At 42.7% G+C, this 22,386-nt stretch overlaps 1 protein-coding gene across 1 annotated transcript; it reads left to right on the top strand.

Moving 5' to 3' along the window:
- The first annotated feature begins 4,106 nt into the window (after positions 1 to 4,106).
- Positions 4,107 to 22,309, top strand: LTV1 (LTV1 ribosome biogenesis factor). The gene is made up of 11 exons (XM_044290136.1): positions 4,107 to 4,261; positions 7,583 to 7,714; positions 16,650 to 16,838; positions 17,933 to 18,017; positions 18,655 to 18,781; positions 18,909 to 19,167; positions 19,881 to 20,008; positions 20,484 to 20,617; positions 20,923 to 20,975; positions 21,121 to 21,321; positions 21,888 to 22,309. Exons 1-11 carry the CDS (start codon positions 4,259 to 4,261, stop codon positions 21,999 to 22,001), a joined length of 1,425 nt encoding a protein of 474 aa, XP_044146071.1. The 5' UTR covers positions 4,107 to 4,258; the 3' UTR covers positions 22,002 to 22,309.
- Positions 22,310 to 22,386: the final 77 nt, after the last annotated feature.

Raw genomic sequence — 22,386 nt, 5'->3', positions numbered from 1 at the left:
CAAAAACCGTATGGCATTCCTTTCCTTAACACATATGGGGTGTTTCTGTAAACTACAGAATCAGGGCCATAAATATTGAGTTTGGTTTGACTGTTAACCCTTGCTTTGTAACTGGAAAAAAATATTAAAATGGGAAATCTGCCAAAAAAGTGAAATTTTTAAATTGTATCTCTATTTTCCATTAATTCTTGTGGAACACCTAAAGGGTTAATAACGTTTGTAAAATCAGTTTTGAATACCTTGAGGGGTGTAGTTTCTTATAAGGGGTCACTTTTATGGAGTTTCTACTCTAGGGGTGCATCAGGGGGGCTTCAAATGGAACATGGTGTCAAAAAAAACAGTCCAGCAAAACCTGCCTTCCTAATTCTTGTGGAACACCTAAAGAGTTAACAAAGTTTGTAAAATCAGTTTTGAATACCTTGAGGGGTATAGTTTCTAGAATGGGGTCATTTTTGGGTGGTTTCTATTATGTAAGCCTCGCAAAGTGACTTCAGGCCTGAACTGGTCCCTAAAAATTGGGTTTTTGAAAATTTCTGAAAAATTTCAAGATTTGCTTCTAAACTTCTAAGCCTTGTAACATCCCCAAAAAATAAAATCATTCCCAAAATGATCCAAACATGAAGTAGACATATGTGAAATGTAAAGTAATAACTATTTTTGGAGGTATTACTATGTATTATAGAAGTAGAGAAATTGAAACTTGTAAATTAGCTTTTTTTTTTTTACAAATTTTTGGTAAATTTTGTATTTTTTTATAAATAAATAAAAATGTATTTACTTCATTCTACCAGTGTCATGAAGTACAATATGTGACGAAAAAACAGTCTCAGAATGGCCTGGATAAGTCAAAGCATTTTAAAGTTATCAGCACTTAAAGTGACACTGGTCAGATTTGCAAAAAATGCAAAAAAGTCCTTAAGGTGAAATAGGGCTGAGTCCTTAAGGGGTTAATGCCCAGGGATTTGATGTGATCTGCTCCCATGAAGATATAAACCCCAACAGTCTGCCCCCACCTTGGTGTCATTGCTTATTAGGCTTTCTGTTTTGAGGGTTAAGGATGAAACCCCTACCTCTCCCCCCTTTGGGGTAACTCCATCTGTCCCCTTTACCTTTTCCCCTATAGGGTCTCTGCTGGGGTTGAAACTGCCGAAAGGGCTTTTTCTTTAGATCCCTATCTTCTGGAAAACCTTTTTTCTTGTCCGCTGCCTTCTCCAAAATTTTGTCTAAGGTAGGGCCAAAAACGAATTCCCCTGAGAAGGGGATTGAACACAACTTAGCTTTAGAAGCTTTGTCACTGGACCAAGCTTTCATCCATAAAGCCCTACGGGCGGCATTTGATAGTGCCCCCTCTTTAACGGAGAAACGAATGGTTTCTGCAGAGGCGTCAGCTAAGAAGGCAGTCACAGATCTAAGTAAAGGGATGGAATCTCTTATGTCTTCTCTTGGGATTTTGTTTTCAAGGTGTTCATCTAGCTCCCCTAACCAGATATACATGGCCCTAGCCACAGATGTTGCAGCTATGTTGGCCTTAACCCTAAACATAGATGATTCTTAGGCCTTTTATAATAAGCTATCAGCTTTGCGTCCATGGGATCGCCTAGTTGGGAGGAGTCCTCAAATGGAAGTGCAGTTCTTTTAACTACTTTTGCCACTTGAATATCTACCTTAGGGGTCTCATTAAAGGTTTTACACTCAGACTGGTCGAAACAAAGCCTGTTTCTAAATTATTTAGAGACACCCAGCCTCTTCTCTGGGTCTAGCCACTCATCCATGATCTCTCTAATGTTCTCATTTATCGGGAAGACAATAGATTTTTTTTATCTAAGACCTCTGAACATTTCGTCCTCTATCCCCATAGTGGATCTAACGGATCTTAAGAGCTCGTCCATTTGATTGGATGAGAAAAAATACTTCTTATCCTCTATAACTTCTCCTTCAGATAAGGGATCTTCCTCCATAATCTGTTTAGATGCGACCGAGATCTCCTCTGCCTGATCTGCGTCAGATGAGGATTGGACAGAAAGGTTACGCTTTCTGGGTGGATGAAGGGGGCCCTCGGGCGCTGATATAGAGGCTAAGGATGACTTTATTTCATCCTGAATAAAGGATTTCATCTCAGAAAAAATACTTGGTTGTTCCTTCTTCCATAACTCAGAAAGACATGACTTGCAAAGCTTTTTCTTGTAATTCTCAGGAAGCTTTTTTGAGCAGGCATTACATTTTAGTATCCTAGATACTTGGATCTAGGTTCCTTTGTGCCATGGAAACAAGGAACAACCAAGCATACACTAATTAATACCGCTAGAACGCCTGTCTAAAGCCGAATGCACGCGGCAGAGGGGTCCGGGACCTCTTGACGGGGAGTAGGTATCCCCGACATCGTGGGTAATCTGCAGGCAAATGCTGAGAGGAGCCCGCGATCTTTTCAAATTCCCGGCGTCTTACGTCATCAGACTGCTCCTCGGCTGCCGGCACGTTCATGCGCCGCATTGCCCTCAGCTTCAGCGCTTCATGCGCCACACCTGCTCCCCTCACCGGTCACTTGTTATAATAGGAAGACGCCGCACTCGCGCGAGCGTGCCTCCCTGTGAATCTGGCACAGCTGACTGCTTCCTCCAGAGAAAGGAGGTCAGTTGAGAAGGAAGGACCGCAGGCCCGAGCATAAGCCAGAACGAGGGTCCTCGATGCCCCAGCTGCCCAGCCTAAGCCCCTGCTGCGGGAGGACAGACGGAGATCCGGTAAAGGAGTCAAATTTATTTTCTTTCTTCTTCCCTCTATCAGGAGGGCTCTCTTCATGTGTTAACCCCCGGCAGGAAAACACTAAGGGGGTGGAGGGGTATTTAAACTCTCTCTGTGTGTTCCTGCCCCTACAGAGGTCAAGGGTCAATCTCGTTGTGGCCGTCATGGTGGATGAGGTGGAACCCTCTGGTATCCTAAGAGTTATATGTTTAATATATTTTTTAATAATTTTTGGTGATGTTATTTTTAATTTTCTATGTCAATATCTATATTTAAACAAAAACCATGCTCTGTTATATTTTTACAGCATGTTCAGACCCTAGGACTGTTTTTTTTTTTTACTTGGAAATACTTGGAATACTCCTTTAAAGGGGTTCTGCACTTTCAATTAACTGATGATCTATCCTCTGGATAGATCATCAGCTTCTGATCGGCGGGGGTCCGACACCCGGGACCCCCGCCGATCAGCTGTTTCAGAAGGCAGCGGCGCTCCAGCAGCGCCGCGGCCTTCTCACTGTTTACCGCCGGGCCGCCCGCCCACTGACGTCACGACTTGTATCAATTAGAGTGGGCGCGGCTAAGCTCCATTCAAGTGAACAGAGCTTAGCCGCGCCCACTCTAGTTGATACAAGTCGTGACGACAGTGGGCGGGCGGCCCGGCGGTAAACAGTGAGAAGGCAGCGGCGCTGCTGGAGCGCCGCTGCCTTCTGAAACAGCTGATCGGCGGGGGTCCCGGGTGTCGGACCCCCGCCGATCAGAAGCTGATGATCTATCCAGAGGATAGATCATCAGTTAATTGAAAGTGCAGAACCCCTTTAAGTATCAGCTCAAAAATCATCTGATTATAGACATTTTAAGGTTGAAATTGCACCAAATAATGAAAAATGTATATTCGCTGAAGTGTAATGTACAGGTAGGAACAGTTTAGTTAGTTTATTAATTCACATTTATATCCCAGGTCAAAAAAGAGGAACATAAGGAGCAAAGAGGGACTTGAGTCAGAAGAGGGACACTAGGGAGACACAGCTCTTGTGTACATGCTCTGTATATATACACACTGTATACCCACACTCTATATCTAGCATAACTGTAATTGTATGTGGCAAACAAACAGCTCTTCTCCAAACCTACTGCACGCACGTCACACTGTGCAGACATTTTACATACACAGCACTTCTGTATTATATACAGATCTTACATATACAATTCTTCTGTATATACAGTACAGACAGCCCTGCCGCATGCAATATACAGCCCTACTGCATATCCAGTAAGTACGCAACGCAACCAAGCCTCTCCTCTGACACGTGACTGATCATGTGGCTATGACATCACCTAAGGTCCTGTAGCTGCTGCTAATGCTCTAGCGCTAGCGACTGTCACGCGTGTGTGCGGTCTCATAGTGATGACGTCACCAAAGGTCCTTTGGCTCAGTAGGCTCTTGCATGCGCGGAGAAGAGAGGCACGGGGACTAGTGACGGGAGCTGACGATTATCTGGCTGCAGCTACATAAAGAATCATGGTAAGGGCCATTAACAACCGTGGTGAGGGGCAGATGCTGCATCCAGAGTCCAGGGCCTCCCCTGATACTAGCAGTGACGGTTGTCACTCAGCTTTCCCAAGACCCTTCATAGTTAGTTGCAGTTTCTGTAATAGTGCAGGTTTATATGTCACTCAGGTGCAGTACCCTGCTGGTATGTCATTACTCCTGCTGCCCTATTTCCCAGGATGACATGTTTGGGACCACCACCATTTTTCCGCATGGTAAAGTGGAAAAAACTTTAAAGTCCCTCCCGCTTGCTTGTCAGTTACAATAATGTGATGTAAAAAAAAGTGCTGAAGTACAACAACCAGCATTGGTTATTTATTCAGTTCTTTGGACGCCATATAGTATTCCCCTATAGTGGCCACTGGCTAGAAGCATGGACCAGAGGATACTACACATTGCAGCATCTGGCGGTGGTTCAGTGCTGCAGTGCATGGCGACCAATAAGGCTAGAGGTGCACAGTGATCTTGGCTGTAACAAAGATTGCACTATTGCTATGTTACATTGCAGCATAGTGAACGTGAATGAGGTCATGTTGCAGCCGGTTGGATTTCTTGCAGCTGTTTATATCCTGTCAGGACAGCACGTGAGTTGCAATGTAACTCCATTTGCTTTCGCTACACTGTGATGTAGCATAGTGAAGTCTTTGGTTACAGCCAAGATTGCTTTGTAGCCCTAGCCTAAAGGATTTTAACCTTTAGTCCACGCATCTATATCTATCAGCACCAGCACTGAACCACAATTATTCTTGTGGTGATCAGAACAGCAGGCTGTGCTGCGAGGAATCTGAGAGTAAGGCCTCATGCCTGGGTGCCGACCATGCCCGTGCTACAGCCTGCAATGTACAGGCACTGACTGTGTGGCCACCGTCTGTGGACGCGGACCCATTCACTTGAATGGGGTCCACGATCCGCATCCGATGGTCCAGTGGTGCATGCGCTACTTTTGCTGTGCAGAGGCGCTAACAGAAGTGCTTGTGTGGGCTTCTGATCCGTGCCTCTATTCCGCACCGCACTGTGTCTCTCGGATTGAGGACCCATTCAAGTGAACCAACCGCATCCGTGATATGGTGCGCACATGGCTTGTGCCCATATATTGCAGACCCGCTGTTTGCGGGTCACAATACGGGCACGGTCAGCACACGGTCGTGTCCACGAGTCCTAATGGTACATTCACATGACAGTTACAAAAAACGGATACACACACACACTGTCAGTTTTTCTTGGCCATTTTGCATTTGTGCGTACATCCGTTTTCTGCCCTCCTATCCATTTTTAATGGCCATTTTGCATCCATTTGTAACTTTAAAAACAGCTATTAAAAAACAGATGAATTTCATTGTCTTTTTTTTTTTATGTCCCAACCCATGCAGTGCCTCAGTATATATATATATATATATATAGTGCCCCCAATATAAATATTCACCCCAGTATAAATAATTGCCCTGCCCATAGTGCTCCCCAGAATATATATTTTTTCTCCACCTTGTGCGCCCAGTATATATCTAATGTCACACCCTCCAGTAGTGCCGACAAATCCTTTAAAAAATAAATAAAAACTCGCCTCACCTTACCACTTGAATGCGAGGGAACACTCACTCTTCACCGGAGGCAGGAGAACCTGATGCACCCAGCTCTATAATGTGATGTCACAACGCTGGAAGCATCAGGTCCTGCTGTCTCCAGTGCAGAGCGATCATTCCCCTGCATGCAAGTGAATACGGGGAGATTATTTTATTTATTTTAACACCTGAAAGGTCCTTTTTTTTTTTTACTTATTGTACCTGTTTTTAATGGCTGTTAGATGGGTGCACTCCTGTCTAAACGGCAGTTAAAAATGACCCCATTGATGTCAGTGGTGCCTGTCTGGCCGTGAAACTACCAAAAAATAGGACTGAACCCGTCTGGTTGCTGCACTGATGGCTCAATGTATATAGCCCTTATCTCTGAACTCCTGACAATTTGTAAACAGTCATTTCAGCTTGATTATCCGTTTATTAAGAATTTACCTATAATGAGTTGTCAGGAGTTCAGAAATGAAACGTAACCCTGTATAACAAACACTGTTGAAAATGTTTAATAAACGCCAATTGAAAACATGATTTTTTATATCAAACAAAGTAAAATGCAATCGTAAAAAAAAATTGCCCCCAAAGGTGTTCATAGCATTTAAAGCGAACCTTTCACCACATTTTCACTTTATAAACCATCAACAGTACCTTATAGATTATCGTGAGTGTGTAGTTATCCATGTTAGTCCCGCTCTCCTGCGCTGTTTATTCATAAAAAAATCTTCTTATAAAGTTCAAATTTCTTGCTCAAACAGTCAAGCAACAAGTCAAGGGGGTAGCCCTTCCCTCTCCTCTGGCCGTACCCCCCTGCCCTAACACCGCCTCTATGCCTTTTAATTGACAGCCGGCTCAGTCGCCGGGACGGCGCTTCTGAATCCTGCGCATGCGCCGTCCGCCTCCGCCGCTCGTTCCCGTCTTTCGGGCGTACACAAGCGCGACCATGTAACAGAATCGCGCATGCGCCGTACGCGATGCCTGCCTGTCTGCTCTCACTCCCGTGCGCGCGCTCCACTATCTTCAGGTTCCAAGTGCCCCACGTTATCACTGTAGACTTCAGTGATCACGTGGGGCACTTGGAGCCTGAAGATAGTGGAGCGCGCGCACGGGAGTGAGAGCAGACAGGCAGGCATCGCGTACGGCGCATGCGCGATTCTGTTACATGGTCGCGCTTGTGTACGCCCGAAAGACGGGAACGAGCGGCGATTGAGGCGGACGGCGCATGCGCAGGATTCAGAAGCGGCGACTGAGCCGGCTGTCAATTAAAAGGCATAGAGGCGGCGTTAGGGCAGGGGCGGTACGGCCAGAGGAGAGGGAAGGGCTACCCTCTTGACTTGTTGCTTGACTGTTTGAGCAAGAAATTTGAACTTTATAAGAAGATTTTTTTATGAATAAACAGCGCAGGAGAGCGGGACTAACATGGATAACTACACACTCACGATAATCTATAAGGTACTGTTGATGGTTTATAAAGTGAAAATGTGGTGAAAGGTTCGCTTTAAGTTACTCGATACAATATGGAACAGTAAATGGTGCCGTTAAAAAAAATACAACTTGTCCAAAAAAAGAAAACCCCCCATATGTCAACACAGAAATACAAAAGTTAAGACTCTTACAAGACACATACTGGATTTCCATATGCTGCATTAAAGAAAATGAACTAACGTGTATTGTATGTAAGTGGCTGTTTATTGCCTGATTTTAAGATCTGCTTTACATGTCGCCGTAGCCTCACAGGAAGAAGAAACCCTTCATAGAAAAGAAGAAAGCGGTCACCTTCCATCTGGTACACAGAAGTCAAAGGGATCCACTAGCTGCTGATGAAACTGCTCCTCAGAGAGTCTTGTTACCTGCTGACAAGGTCTTTTCCCCAGTACTATGTGAACCTGGCTTTTATGTTGTGCTCAGTTCCATTTATTTGTTATGCGTTTAAGGCAAGCAAAAGCAAAATGAAAGTCAACTGGTATATTGTAAAGGGCCGGGTAATCTTACACTAATGTGATTCATTGGGTACTCTTGCACCCACTGGTGCTGTATACACATTATTGGGTTCATTTATCAAACTGGTGTAAAGTAGAACTGGCTTAGTTGCCCATAGCAACCAGTCAGATTCCACCTTTCATTTTACAAAGGAGCTGTCAAAAATGAAAAGAGGAATCTGGTTGGTTGCTTTGGGCAACTAAGCCAGTTCTACTTTACACCAGTTTGATAAATGACCCGATGTGTTCCTGGCCTGACTGGTTAGTCATGTCACAAAGCTGAACAGACACGTGTTGTATGCATTTGAATAATGCCCTCAATAGGAGTTTAGGGAGCCGTTCAGTGCAATAACACCAGTTAAAACAAAACACTACTAGCATCCAATGGATGCTCTCTATCTCTCTCTCCATTGAGTGCACACGTTTGATTTTGGAAGTGCCGTGGAGTTCAGTCAATATATATTTATGTTTGGTGGATCTCCTCTACAGCCGCTGGCACTCCGTTTTCACTCTGCTTGCTGCTGTGCTGCTATATATATATATATTTCAGCTCTGACATGAAGCCTTTCTCAAGCAATGTGAACAATCCAAAGTGAACATATATATAGTGAGAGGAAGTGACATCATCACATCAAAAGTGTTTACAGAATAAACCAGCCATTAACCCCTGCTGGCATGTGTAGCAATAAATACATCAAAATATTACAGTTTATCAAAAAAACAAGTGTAATAAATTCATAATACCATTTTTAAAAATGTTTTTATTTATTTTTTCTGTTCCGGCATTTACCGCATAGATTTTTTTTATATTTTAATAGTTTGGACTTTTCTGAAGTGGCGATATGTAATATGTTTATTTATTCTTTATACACACTTAATATTTTGGTGGGGTTTTTTTTAAACTTTTTATTTATTTATTTTTTTACACTTTTTATTTAATAATTATTTTCCCCCCTTAGGGGCCAGAACCTGGGATCTTTTCATCCCTTGTCCTATTCACCCTAATAGATCTCTAGCAGGGTGAATAGGACTTCACACTTTCCCTGCTACTCTGTGCATAGTACACACAGCAGCAGGGAGGTTACCATGGCAGCCAGAGCTTCAGTAGCGTCCTGGCTGCCTGCCATGGTAACCGATCGGAGCCCCAGGATTACACTGCTGGGGTTCCGATCAGAAGCTGCCACTGCACTACCAATGAAGAGGAGGGGACCCTATGGCCACTGCCACCAATGATTTTAATAATGCGGGGAGGGGGCACTGTGCTAATGATTTTAAGGCGGGGGGGGGGGGGCACCACCAATGATAATTACCCCTTAATACAGGTGGTTACTGGCAGCTCAGCGGCAGCGATTCTGCTGCCGGCACCTGCCTCCTGTATTATGTGTTAAATACTTCTTTATATGAGTCCAGACTAAGTATTAGGTCACACAAAGCGGCACCCAGAGATGTCCCTGCACTTAGTTATTCCTGGGCGCCGCTCCGTTCGCCCGCAGTGCCCTATTACTGTCTCCTCTCCTGCTCCATATGCTAAATACTATCGGAGCAATGGGGAAGAGACATCAGCTTCTCTAGTGGGCGTTCCTTCTCCCTGGCTGTAGCGCTGTCCAATCGCAGCGCAAGGAGAAGTAACGCCCACTAGAGAAGCTGATGTCTCCTCCCCATCGCTTCGATAGTAATTAGCATGTGGAGCAGGAGAGCAGACAGTAATGGGGCACAGCGGGCGAATGGAGCGGCGCCCAGGAATAATGCTATGTGCAGGGACATCTCTGGGCGCCGCTCTGTGTAGGAAAAGCCATATCATTGGTGGCGCAGTGCGCCGGCCCCTACTCCGCCCCTCTCTCCGTTCATTGGTGGCAGCACAGGAGGGAGGGAGAGACTGCTTCCTTCTCCCCTGTGCTGCTGAGAGAACATGAGTGCGCTGACAGCAGCGCGCTCATGTTCAGAGATACTAGACTGTGCAGCCCAGTATCGAAAAAAATGGAAATCCCGGTGTCGTATCGATACTGGGGCAAAAGTATCAATTGGGTATCGAAATTTCGATAACCTCAACAACCCTAATTAATACAGAATCAATGTGTACATAAAGTGCTATAAAAATACTCCCATCATTAAATGGTTAAAAAAAAAAAATCCAATTCATTTGTGTGTGGAAAAAAACGGAAAACATGATGGTAGGCGTAAGTGAAGACACATGCCAAGGCAACTTGCACAACCCCATTGCAGATCGACCGCTGTGCACGGCATCCCCGATCCTCCAGTGCGCATGCTCCAGGCGGCGCATCATATCAGTATCATATAACAGCGTCATAACGACCATGCGCGTGCGCAGTATTCAATATTCCTCAACAATCGCCATCTTGGAAGAGGTAAAGCACAGGCAAAGCCCAACTGTAACACAGCGTCCCCACCTGTGCAAATATCATTCAAACCGTGGCAAAACCATACTATTCACATATAAAGCACGCTTATAGGATAATCTGTGCCAACCAAAGTCACCGTGAGGTAGCAATTGTTGAATCATGTACAGGGAACCATGTGTGGAAAGAACTGAGCCACCAGCTATTCCACACAGTGTTAACCCTTGCTGATCCCGCAACATTATGAGGGATCTCCTCGTATCTTTACACTCATACTTAAAGGGTTTCTATCACTTCGTTTTGACATAATTAGCTATCAGACACTAGCGATCCGCTAGTGTCTGCTCTACCAAACAATGCTACTATAATACCTTTGTGTGCAGCCATTTGCCCCAAAAACAAACTTGTATTGATATGCTAATGAGCCTCTAGGTGCTATGGGGGCGTCTTTTCAGCACCTAGAGGCTCGGTCTACTCACACAAAATCCGTCCCTCCAGCCCGCCCATCTCCTCTGGAATGCGATCCTCCCTCTGAGCCGGCAGACGAATTCTTGCGCCTGCGCTGTGCGCGTCTGTATTCGGCGCAGTGACTGTCTGAACGCTCCCTGCGCCGGCATCTCCACCGCGCCATCTGTTCCTCGGAGCTCTCTGACGTAATCGGCGCAGGCGCAGTGGAGATGTCTGTGCAGGGAGCGACATTCACTGCACCTGCGCAGAATACAGACGCGCAGGCGCGAGAATTTGTTTTTTAGGCAAACGGCTGCACACAAAGGTATTATAATAGCATTGTTTGGTAGAGCAGACACTAGCGGATCGCTAGTGTCTGATAGCTAATTATGTCAAAACGAGGTACTAGAAACCCTTTAAGGAATCTGAACAGCCGTATCATCGCAAGTAAAAAAAACACATGTCAATAAAGACGCCTAGTAAATAAATCTGTGGTTGAAGTTGCATTGATTGTGCATCACATCGTCCACCAATCACGTAGTCCCTGGTCATTCACCACCACTATCTATATATAGAAATGTTAAAAAAGAGAAGAATTATTATTATACATATATCCTCCATACAGTGGGATGCAAAAGTTTGGGCAACCTTGTTAATCGTCATGATTTTCCTGTATAAATCGTTGGTTGTTACGATAAAAAATGTCAGTTAAATATATCATATAGGAGACACACACAGTGATATTTGAGAAGTGAAATGAAGTTTGTTGGATTTACAGAAAGTGTGCTATAATTGTTTAAACAAAATTAGGCAGGTGCATAAATTTGGGCACTGTTGTCATTTTATTGATTCCAAAACCTTTAGAACTAATTATTGGAACTCAAATTGGCTTGGTAAGCTCAGTGACCCCTGAACTACATACACAGGTGAATCCAATTATGAGAGAGTATTTAAGGGGGTCAATTGTAAGTTTCCCTCCTCTTTTAATTTTCTCTGAAGAGTTAGCAACATGGGGGTCTCAAAACAACTCTCAAATGACCTGAAGACAAAGATTGTTCACCATCATGGTTTAGGGGAAGGATACAGAAAGCTGTCTCGGAGATTTCAGCCGTCTGTTTCCACAGTTAGGAACATATTGAGGAAATGGAAGACCACAGGCTCAGTTCAAGTTAAGGCTCGAAGTGGCAGACCAAGAAAAATCTCGGATAGACAGAAGCGACGAATGGTGAGAACAGTCAGAGTCAACCCACAGACCAGCACCAAAGACCTACAACATCATCTTGCTGCAGATGGAGTCACTGTGCATCGTTCAACCATTCGGCGCACTTTACACAAGGAGATGCTGTATGCGAGAGTGAGACAGAGGAAGCCTTTTCTCCGCCCACAGCACAAAAAGTGCCGCTTGAGGTGGGCTAAAGCACATTTGGACAAGCCAGCTTAATTTTGGAATAAGGTGCTGTGGACTGATGAAACTAAAATGGAGTTATTTGGCCATAACAAGGGGCGTTATGCATGGAGGAAAAAGAACACAGCATTCCAAGAAAAACACCTGCTACCTAGAGTAAAATATGGTGGTGGTTCCATCATGCTGTGGGGCTGTGTGGCCAGTGCAGGGAATGGGAATCTTGTCAAAGTTGAGGGACGCATGGATTCCACTCAGTATCAGCAGATTCTGGAGACCAATGTACAGGAATCAGTGACAAAGCTGAAGCTGCGCCGGGGCTGGATCTTTCAACAAGACAACGACCCTAAACACTGCTCAAAATCCACTAAGGCATTTATGCAGAGGAACAAGTACAACGTTCTGGATTGGCCATCTCAGTCCCCAGACCTGAATATAATTGAAAATCTGTGGTGTGACTTAAAGAGAGCTGCCCATGCTCGGAAGCCATCAAACCTGAATGAACTAAAGATGTTTTGTAAAGAGGAATGGTCCAAAATACCTTCAACCAGAATCCAGACTCTCATTGGAACCTACAGGAAGCGTTTAGAGGCTGTAATTTCTGCAAAAGGAGGATCTACTAAATATTGATTTCATTTCTTTTTTGTGGTGCCCAAATTTATGCACCTGCCTAATTTTGTTTAAACAATTATAGCACACTTTCTGTAAATCCAATAAACTTCATTTCACTTCTCAAATATCACTGTGTGTGTCTCCTATATGATATATTTAACAGACATTTTTTTTATCGTAACAACCAACGATTTATACAGGAAAATCATGACGATTAACAAGGTTGCCCAAACTTTTGCATCCCACTGTATAATGTAGTACAATAGTTACATTACAACCTAACTGTAGGATAAAGAAATAAACGAACATACAATTGGACAGGGCAAGCTACCTTCCAAATACCTATCCTAAATTTAAAGTCTGCATTAGGGCCATATGGTCTTAAAAGAATTAAGGGTATATATCCACCATATTTCTTTTTTCTTTAATAATGAAACCCTATTGCTCCCCCCCACCTTCCTGGGCATTGGTACATAAGCAATAAGCCAGCATTTGAGATCTTTCTTTGTGATTGAAATCTGCAAAATGTTTAGAAACAGGCAAATCCACTCTTTTTTGTCGAATACTTAATCGATGGTTATTCATTCTAGATTTAAAATCCGTAGAAGTTTCCCCGACATATAAGATATTACACGGACAAGATAATATGTATATATCAGATGATCCGAAATGCATGTCAAGTTGAAACGGATAGGATAATTCACACTTGTAGATGGATGAATAAATGCAGTAGATTTGCACATGCACCTACAATTGACACAACCTAGACAGGGAAAACATCCTAATCCAGGCCGTGTCAAAGTAGACTGTCTCAATGCTTTTTTAGTTCCAACATCAGCCCTAACTAGCTGATCCCTCAAACTCACGGATCTCCTATAGGAGAACAATGGTGGACTATTAAATTCCGGTAAATCCGTAATGGACCCAGCCAAAGTGGGCCAATGTCGTCTGATAATGTGACTAATATCATTGCTCACCTCTGTATAGGTGGATACAAAGGGGATTCTAGATGTTGTACATTTCACTGTTGGATTGGAAAGGATTTTCTTTTTGTTCAATTCCATCACCGCACTACGATGTTCATTCAATAATTTATATGGATATCCACGATTTCGGAATTTCCGTATCATGTTATCCATAGTTTGTCTAGATTTTGCCTCATCACAGTACACAGTTCTTGAATCAAACAGCGGTGTCTATTCACACATTGGAATATACCAAAATGCAGATAAGGTGTATCACAAATCGCAGGTGGCTTGGTGTTTGTTCACACACAAGGAAAGTCCATAACATTAAAAGTCACCTTTTCTCCTGGGTGTTAATTCACACCCTGTTAGCAGTTCAGCCTCATCAAGGGGAGTAGTCACCCACCAGCACTTTGACTACTCCCAGTAAGAGCTGTCCCGGATCAGCTATGACAGCCATGCTAAATCTCAAGGTGTCAATTAGCAATAGCTGACATTCACATTAATTGCCCACTTCAGTTATTCTATCCCTAATGTGGTTGAATTCAAGATGTCATTATTCCTATTCCTACTCGTGGATAAAAGGATTGGCTGGTTTCCTATACTGATGATCTTTTCTCAGAATAGGTCATCAATATCAGATTGGTGGGGGTCCGACTCCCGACACCCCTGCTGATCAGCTGGTTAAAGAGAATGATTAGCTTGTGTGAGCGCTGTGTTCTCTTTGCTGTTTACTTGCTTGCCGTCAACATTGCAGCGGTGAGCAATGTAATTACAGCTTCTCTGTCCCCAATCACTTCAATGGGAAGGAGCAGATGGAGTGTAACTGCTCATTCCCATTGTAGTCAATGGGATGGAGGAGCGGTAAGCACACCTGCTCACTGCTGCAATGTCGACAGCAAGCAGGTAAACAGTGAAAAGAAGGCAGGGCTTGTATGAGTGCTGCGTTCTCTTCAAACAGCTAATCAGGGGGGGGAGGGGGGGTCAGCAGTCAGACCTCAGTGATCTGATATTGATGGCCTATTCTGATAGTCCAGAGGAGAGCAGTACTACTTTTACCTCCATAGGCATTGTCCAAATTAGTCATCCTCCAGGCAGATATGGGTGCAAGCAGTGTCGGACCATGGCCTGTGGTCCCAGATGGTGAGGTTCAAAATAGTAAAATTGCAGCACTCCTCCAATTCAAAGTATTGTGAATCTTTATTCAGAAGGCATCAATACAAAGTGACGTTTCAACTCTCTTGAAATTTTTTCAAGCAATTAAAAAGACTCAGGAGAGTCGAAACGTTGCTTTGTATTGATGCCTTCTGAACAAATAATCACTGCTTTGAATTGGAGGAGTGCTATGTTTTTACTATTTTGAACCTTACCCTCTGGGACCACAGGCCAGGGTTCGACACTGCTTGCACCCATCTCTCCCTGGAGGATTACTATTTTGGACAATACCTATGGAGGTAAAAGTAGTGCTACTATCCTGATGATAGGTCATCAGTATAGGAAACCCGCCAATGCCTTGAAGTCCTCCAAATGTACAATATTAGTGGTATCTCAATTAAAGGCTATGTACACCTGCAATTTTTCATTCAAGATTTCATTTTACTCATTTTGGGCTAAAAATCATTTTTTCAATTGGTCTTTATTAAAAATATTCAGTCATTCTGTTTCAAAGGGTCAACAGTTTGTCTAGCTGTGTGAATAATACTTTGATTTTGTGTGGGTCATCTAATAAACCCTTACTAAAAGGTCATAAAATGCCTTTTTAAAGGGGTTGTCCGGGTTCAGAGCTGAACCCGGACATACCCTTATTTTCACCCTGGCAGCCCCCCTGAGCCTAGCATTGGAGCATCTCATGCTCCGATGCGCTCCAGTGCCCTGCGCTAGATCGCGCAGGGCACGGGCTCTTTTGTTTTCAATAACACACTGCCGGGCGGTAACTTCCGCCCAGCAGTGTGTTCGGTGACGTCACCGGCTCTGAGGGGCGGGTTTTAGCCAAATCCCGCCCATCAGTGCCGGTGACGTCACCGGGGTTCCGGTCAGCCCCATGGAGAGCCCCGGTACGTCACCGGAACTCTGAAAAATGCCTTTTGTCCTGTTCTCACAACATGTACTCCCGGGGTCTGTATGCAGTTCAACAGGCAGATATCACCATTCTACTAGTTAATAATATGAGACTTGTTTCTGTAGTCTGTGGTTTTTATTAACAGGCAGTAGATAAGGTAAACTATAGGAAAATGAACATACAATAACTGAGTATACAGCACAATGTACACAAAATCAATACAAAAACATAAATAAATCCCTTACCGACGATGCTTTAGTAAGAGAGACACACAATGTGCAGCTGCTCCTTCCATGAGGTGAGGAGAAAAGGAAGCAGAAGCTTGTCTCTTTCCCAGAAAGCACTGCGAGCAGGAAGTCATGTGACCTAATGAATATGCATAACTTAAAAAGGCAGAAGATGCACTTACAGCTAAAGGTCACTAGATGGTGCTGAAGGCACACACATGAGCACTCACATTAACAAACTATGCGGAGAAGACAGTACACCTTTGCCCTGTGCAATTTAGCGCAGGGCAAAGGAGAGCATCGGAGCATGAACTGCTCCGATGCTCATGTCAGGGGGGCTGCCTGGGTGAAAATGGAGGGCTGTCCAGGTTCAGCTCTGAACCTGGACAACCCCTTTAAGCTGCATTCTTATCAGTAAGAGAAAGAATTTAGCTATAATGAGTGTTTAGGAGCTCAGAGATAAGAAGCCATCAGCTGAGCTGCCTGACAGAACAGAGTGAAAACAGACAGCAGGCTACTAGATAAAACCAAAAGTGTACAGAAAAAAATGGCTCAAGATTTTTAATAAAGACCAACTGAAATAAACTGAGCTAATTTTTAGCTCAAAATGAGTACAATGCAATAATAAATAAAATGCCCTCAAAAGTGTGCATAGCCTTTACGTTTGGGATGCATGATCATCAATTATGGTGTTAATCGCACTTCTAGGTTTTCAGAGATAATGTCGTTTTGTCCATATTACTAACAGGTAGATACAGAAAAGAGGAAAGAGGAACAGAGGACGTTTGGGGTCTTCTTTGATGATGACTACAACTATTTGCAACACCTTAAAGAATCAGGACCTGCTGAACTTGTTCCTTCTGAAACACAGCGAGCACCAAGTCGGTTTGTAGTGACGGAGGATGTGAAAGTAGAGGAGGCAGATGAATTTATCCAGGTATGAAGACCTTTTTTTTTATTTTTTATACCTTACATCTGTCATTTTCTGCTCTGCTGCTTTGTAGAGATAAACAGTCACACTATGTTAGTCTGTTATGGTGGCCCAGTACTAAGGGAAAGGTTCCCCATTAAACTTGTCACTGAGGCATCTCGGAAGACATTATTGGTCACAGGATCAATGTCGGAAAAAAGGAGACGAAGTGCCGCCTTGGATAGTATGTCCAAACAGGGAGAACCCACTATAGGTGTCAGTAAGTAGTGGTGCTCACCTTATTCTGTTCTGCTGGTGGGGATATGGGAGGCAATAAGCCAAGAGTGCTCGATTTGCTGGGCAAATCTGGACTGGATGCAAGAAACTTGAACCTAATGGAGAAAAAAAAACAAATGATATGCTACCCTCTTTAGAAATCCAGAATATAGACAGGACCGAGAATGAAATGTGTCCTTTCAAAAACATTTCTGAGTTAGAAGGCTTTCACCAGAAGCTATTTATCCCCGAAATGCAACAGCAGTGGACATTTTATCATTAATTAAAGCTTTTGGAACAGCATCTTCTATACTACCTAATATGTTTTTTTGGTACATTCTTGGTTTTTAAAGAGGGTAGCACAGTATCCTGTTTTTTCCCCCTTGAAATTCAAGTTTGTTGGTCACAGGAAACCTGTAATATTCACTTGTATACAGTCCCATCGCAGTGAAGACAAAGTTGGACATCACTAAAAAAAAGTTAGTCATTAATGGTGCTCACAGGATAGAGACATGTTATGTTTTTAGGGGGTTGGCAGTCTGATGGCTGGGACCCCCATCAAATTACAATAACGAGGGTCCTGTGTCCCCTATTTGAATGGAGTGTCAGTCAAGCAATGCACACTACTGCTTAATTGAAACTCTATTGGGACTACTAGAGCTCTGTTCTTGGTTATCTCTGTCAGTCCCATAGACTTTGGTGTCTCAGTGCACATTCATAACCTTCGCTTTATTCAGATGGTAAACAAGTAATCGGTGGCGGTCCCAGTGGTCAGACCCCTACTGATTACTTGTCATTCTAGGAGGCTTGTATATTCAGGATTATGTGTATATTTTTCTGTTTAGGGTCCTTCAATAAAATTGCCATCTTCAGTCTTCGCATCAGAATTTGAGGAGGATGTTGGCCTTTTAAACAAAGCAGCCCCGCGAGGTATGTCATTTTCCAATCTTACCTTCAGATTAATGATTTTCCAGCGTTTTACATTCTTTAGCATATGGAAAGTACGCAAAGAATCAGATTCCTCAGTCGCTGAATAAAATGAAGATTTCCAGGGGCAGTCATATGCTATTGTATTATAAATACAGCGTGTTTGGTTGGGAGGGTTATAGATATGCTCAGAGGTGACAGGCCACACCATGAATGCTTTGTCTAACTTTTGAGCACTCAGCCCATTCACTGGGGAATAATCTATACAGGAAATGTTATCAAAAACTGGTGCAAAGAAAAGTGGAGCGTTTGTAATAGCAACCAATTGTCTTTCAGTTATCTTGAAAGGAGCAAACTGGGCTCAATGGGCAACTTTTCCTCTGCATCGGAAGTTTGCCTTTAAAAAGAAAAAAAATTGACAATAACACATTGAGTTGTGCCAAGTTCTGCTCCATCCCTCCAGGATTTTTTTATGTGGAATACGAACAGTAAGAACATTGCTAAGAAAGATCTATCGAAACCCCCCCCCCAACTTTACAACTTGCATCTGGGTTGGTCCCAGTTATGACAGGGTTCTAATTCCATGTACTTGCTAGTGGTAACTATTTGTAACCTTGGTGGATTTCCTTTCTCTTTTTAGGTTTGTGCCTAGACCTGGACCCTGATATTGTGGCAGCTCTGGATGATGATTTTGATTTTGATAACCCTGAAAACCAGCTAGATGATGACTTCATATTACAAGCCAATGATACTGCCACCATTGTCAAGTATAGTGCACTGTTTTTTATTATTATTTTTTTTTTATGCTGCCCATAAAATGTTTAAAAAAAAATCGTTCTATTTGGTCTGTTACATGAACAATAAATGCATTGTCGTGGAAATATTCACCTACAGAAACGAGTATGGCACAGATGATAATGAATGGGAAGATGTTGACAGTGAGGAAGAGGATGATGATGATGGGAGCCAAGAGGCTGACTTTGACTCAGATGGTCCTTTTTCGTGTGAAGAGGGTGAAGGCGGAGAGGGCCCCACGCAAGAGTTTATGTTTATGCAGGAAGAGACAAAGAGCCGCTTCTCACAGTATTCGATGTCTTCCTCTGTCATAAGACGAAATGAGCAGCTTGCACTACTGGATGAACGCTTTGAAAAGGTACTTTACATTTGAGAAGTACACAAGCAATCATTACATGGGGTCTATATATTGTATACATTGTGCCTCGTCCAGTATTCTGGTAACAGTGTGAGCACAAAATGTCATACTAGTGCAGGGAGGGCGAGTGCACATTCATAACCTTCGCTTTATTCAGATGGTAAACAAGTAACCGGTGGCGGTCCCATTGTTCAGACCCCTATTGATTACTTGTCATTCTAGGAGCCTTGTATATTCAGGATTATGTGTATATTTTTCTGTTTAGGGTCCTTCAATAAAATTGTGGCAAAACTTCAACTCCCAGCATGCCCACACTGCCTACAGCTATCAGTCGACAGCAGGGCCAGGTGGGAGTTGTAGTTTTACAAGAGCTGGAGAGCCGCAGGTTGGCCATCCCTGTACTAGTGTTTCCACAGTCTATGCTGCTTTTACTGGGGAAAACCTGCTTACTGAATCATGAGTACAGGGCGGTAGACCTGTGGTCGGGCTGTAACTCAGTATCATAGATCACTATGATGCAGTACGTTTTCCTCAGATAAGACAGTTTGTCCAGGAAAGCAACCACACACAACCACGTGAAAACAGCCTGTCTGGCATTGGTACCAGTTGCAAAACCTCTTAGATGTTCTTCTTGCTGAGCTGTCTTTGGACAGTGAATGTATGCATTCCCTGCTTTGTGGACCAGCCCTAAAGAAAATCTTTTTATTTTTTAGTTTTATGAACAATTTGACGATGATGAAATTGGTGCCTTAGATAATGCAGAGCTGGAAGGATTCATCCATGCAGATAGCAGCCGCCTTCAGGATGTTGTAGAGGACTACTTCAGGGAGAGGGCAAAAGAGTAAGCTACACCTATGTTATTTTTATGTCCGATTGTGTGCATTATATCAAGTAACCATTACAGAGATTGGTTTCAATCACTGATGCACTGTTTTGACTAGGACCAGTAAATTAATTTTTGTATTAATTTTATGATGGGAAAATTTATGCAGATTATCACATTAGACACAGGTTATATAAGTGGCAAACTGCTACGTTATGCATAGAATTTCTAAGCATCAGCAAGCTGATAAGAGTTAATGACACATCACTGGGGCATTGCTATTAAAGCATGCTCTGATGCATTAAAACTGACGCTGTTAAATATAGATTTTTATCAAAATGGTTGGATCAATTGAAATATGTGACCCAACATTTTGCTCAGGGAATCTATCCCTGTCTGTTTGCCAGTGTGTTTAATACATTGTCATAGTTTGCAGAGTAATTTTATTGATCATAGTCATTTTAATTGGCGATATGTTTTGCTGTTGTTGAAGATGCGTGAAACTGAAAGACCTGCAGCACAGATCTGAACTGGATTTAATTGAAGAAGATGAAGAGGAAAAGGAAGAAATGCAGACTATAGTTATAGAAGAACCTGGGGAGAAGTGGGACTGTGAATCTATCCTGAGTATGTATACAGTTCTAGTTTTCAGTCATTCCAACATACCATATTGTAGCAACTTTTCTTCCATAGAGTTGGTTAACATCAATGGCTTGTTTGGTCTATGTTGTCCTCTTCTTTTTTTTTTTTTTTTTTTTTTGTAGCTTGGTGAAAAGTAACAGACTTTTAGCACATTACAGTAATTTTTTAGATATACACCCACCTTAGTTGTGTATAGCTGCTTAGTATAAATATACATTGCCAGATTTTCCATGGCTTACTGGAATGGCTGCATGTGTTCTTGCTTTAATTTTTTACCCCCTTTTTGACAGGCACATATTCCAATTTGTATAATCACCCGCAAATGATCAAGGATCCACCTAAGGTAAATCTACAGTCTCATACTATTTTTATGTCCTTATTGTACCATTGTGCTAGCCATGTCATCTACATTTGTATGTTTATATGATGCTACGCCAAAATAATAGTTTTTTATTAATAAAAAAAAAAATTGCTTATCTTTTCTTTAGGCCAAGCCAATCAAGGTATCTACTAAAACTGGTATCCCACTGGGAGTTCTTCCTGAAAGAGGACTTACAGCAAAGCAAGTTGAGCGTATGGAAATGATTAATGGCGGAGACTTGGCCAAGGTGTCGACTCAGCCACGCTCCAAACAGGAAACCACTGATGAGCGCAAAGCCAGGAAACAGGCAATAAAAGAAGAACGCAAGGTGGGATCTCATCCCTTATGTTTCCAGAATATGCCAGAACAAACTAACTTTTCTTCCAACCATATTATGGCTCATGCACACAACTGTATTTTCGGAACGCATCAATTCTGCACACGGACCCATTCATTGTTATGGGGGCCACAAAAAATGCTGACATCACATGGATGTCATCTGTTTATTGTCCGCATCCATGCGGCCATGCTGCAAATTATAGAACATATCCTATTTTTGTCCATTTTGCAGACAAGAATAGGCATTTCTACAGTGAGGCCCTCAAAAAGTGCAGGATGCAAACCGACCACATCTGTATTTTGCGGACTGCAAAACTGATACGGTCAAGATTAAGGAGTCTTAAATCTGAGAATTACCTGTTATTATTTTATTGGAAATAGACATTTGCTATTATTCTCTGAGCTTTTGTCAACTGTGGCTAGCAAATCATTTGTATCTTAAAGTGTTCTGCTTAATATTATGAGTGATATCTCCCTAGTATCTGTATTCCTTTTTTGTTGACTATTTTTTGTATGAAAGAAAACATGTTAAAGTGTTCTTCTGATCTATTCCAGGAAAGAAGAATGGAGAAGAAGGCCAATAAACAGGCCTTCAAAATGGAAAAGAGTAGACAAGAGAAGGAGCAACTGAATTTGAGACAGAACCTTCAAGGACTCAAGTTATCATAAGAGATTGAGAGGAACGTTGCTATTGGTGACAGAGACTTGGGCTCAATGTGCAAACATAAGTAGTGTACGACACTACAGGAACATTAAGAAGTAGTGCAGGATTTTCTAAAAGAAGGATGGATGGACAAATTAACTTAAATAATGGTGTTTGAATGAACACACTCTGTTTTCATAGATGGTACATGCTATATTGTCTGTATCGTGTCTGAATTGTAAATAAGGAGGAAGTATATGTCAAGTGTGCTGTTCATAGACTGTTTGGATTTTCATAACACATTACCCATTAAATAATACTCTTTTAGATGGAATTTGGTAAAAATTTATCCTTACAAATATCTTATAACCACAACAGACATGAAACTGGCATGGTCCAGATGTGGCAGTG

The sequence above is a fragment of the Bufo gargarizans genome, chromosome 4, assembly GCF_014858855.1.
Source record: "Bufo gargarizans isolate SCDJY-AF-19 chromosome 4, ASM1485885v1, whole genome shotgun sequence".
NCBI classification, from domain to species: Eukaryota; Metazoa; Chordata; class Amphibia; order Anura; family Bufonidae; genus Bufo; species Bufo gargarizans.
This window is presented reverse-complemented; position numbering and strand designations above follow the sequence as displayed.

Bases quoted from the DNA above. Each gene is read 5' to 3' on its own strand.
- LTV1 (XM_044290136.1), top strand. The intron at 18,782-18,908 runs GTATAGTGCACT...ATTCACCTACAG, and splicing joins GATACTGCCACCATTGTCAA to AAACGAGTATGGCACAGATG. The intron at 20,976-21,120 runs GTAAATCTACAG...TCTTTTCTTTAG, and splicing joins TGATCAAGGATCCACCTAAG to GCCAAGCCAATCAAGGTATC.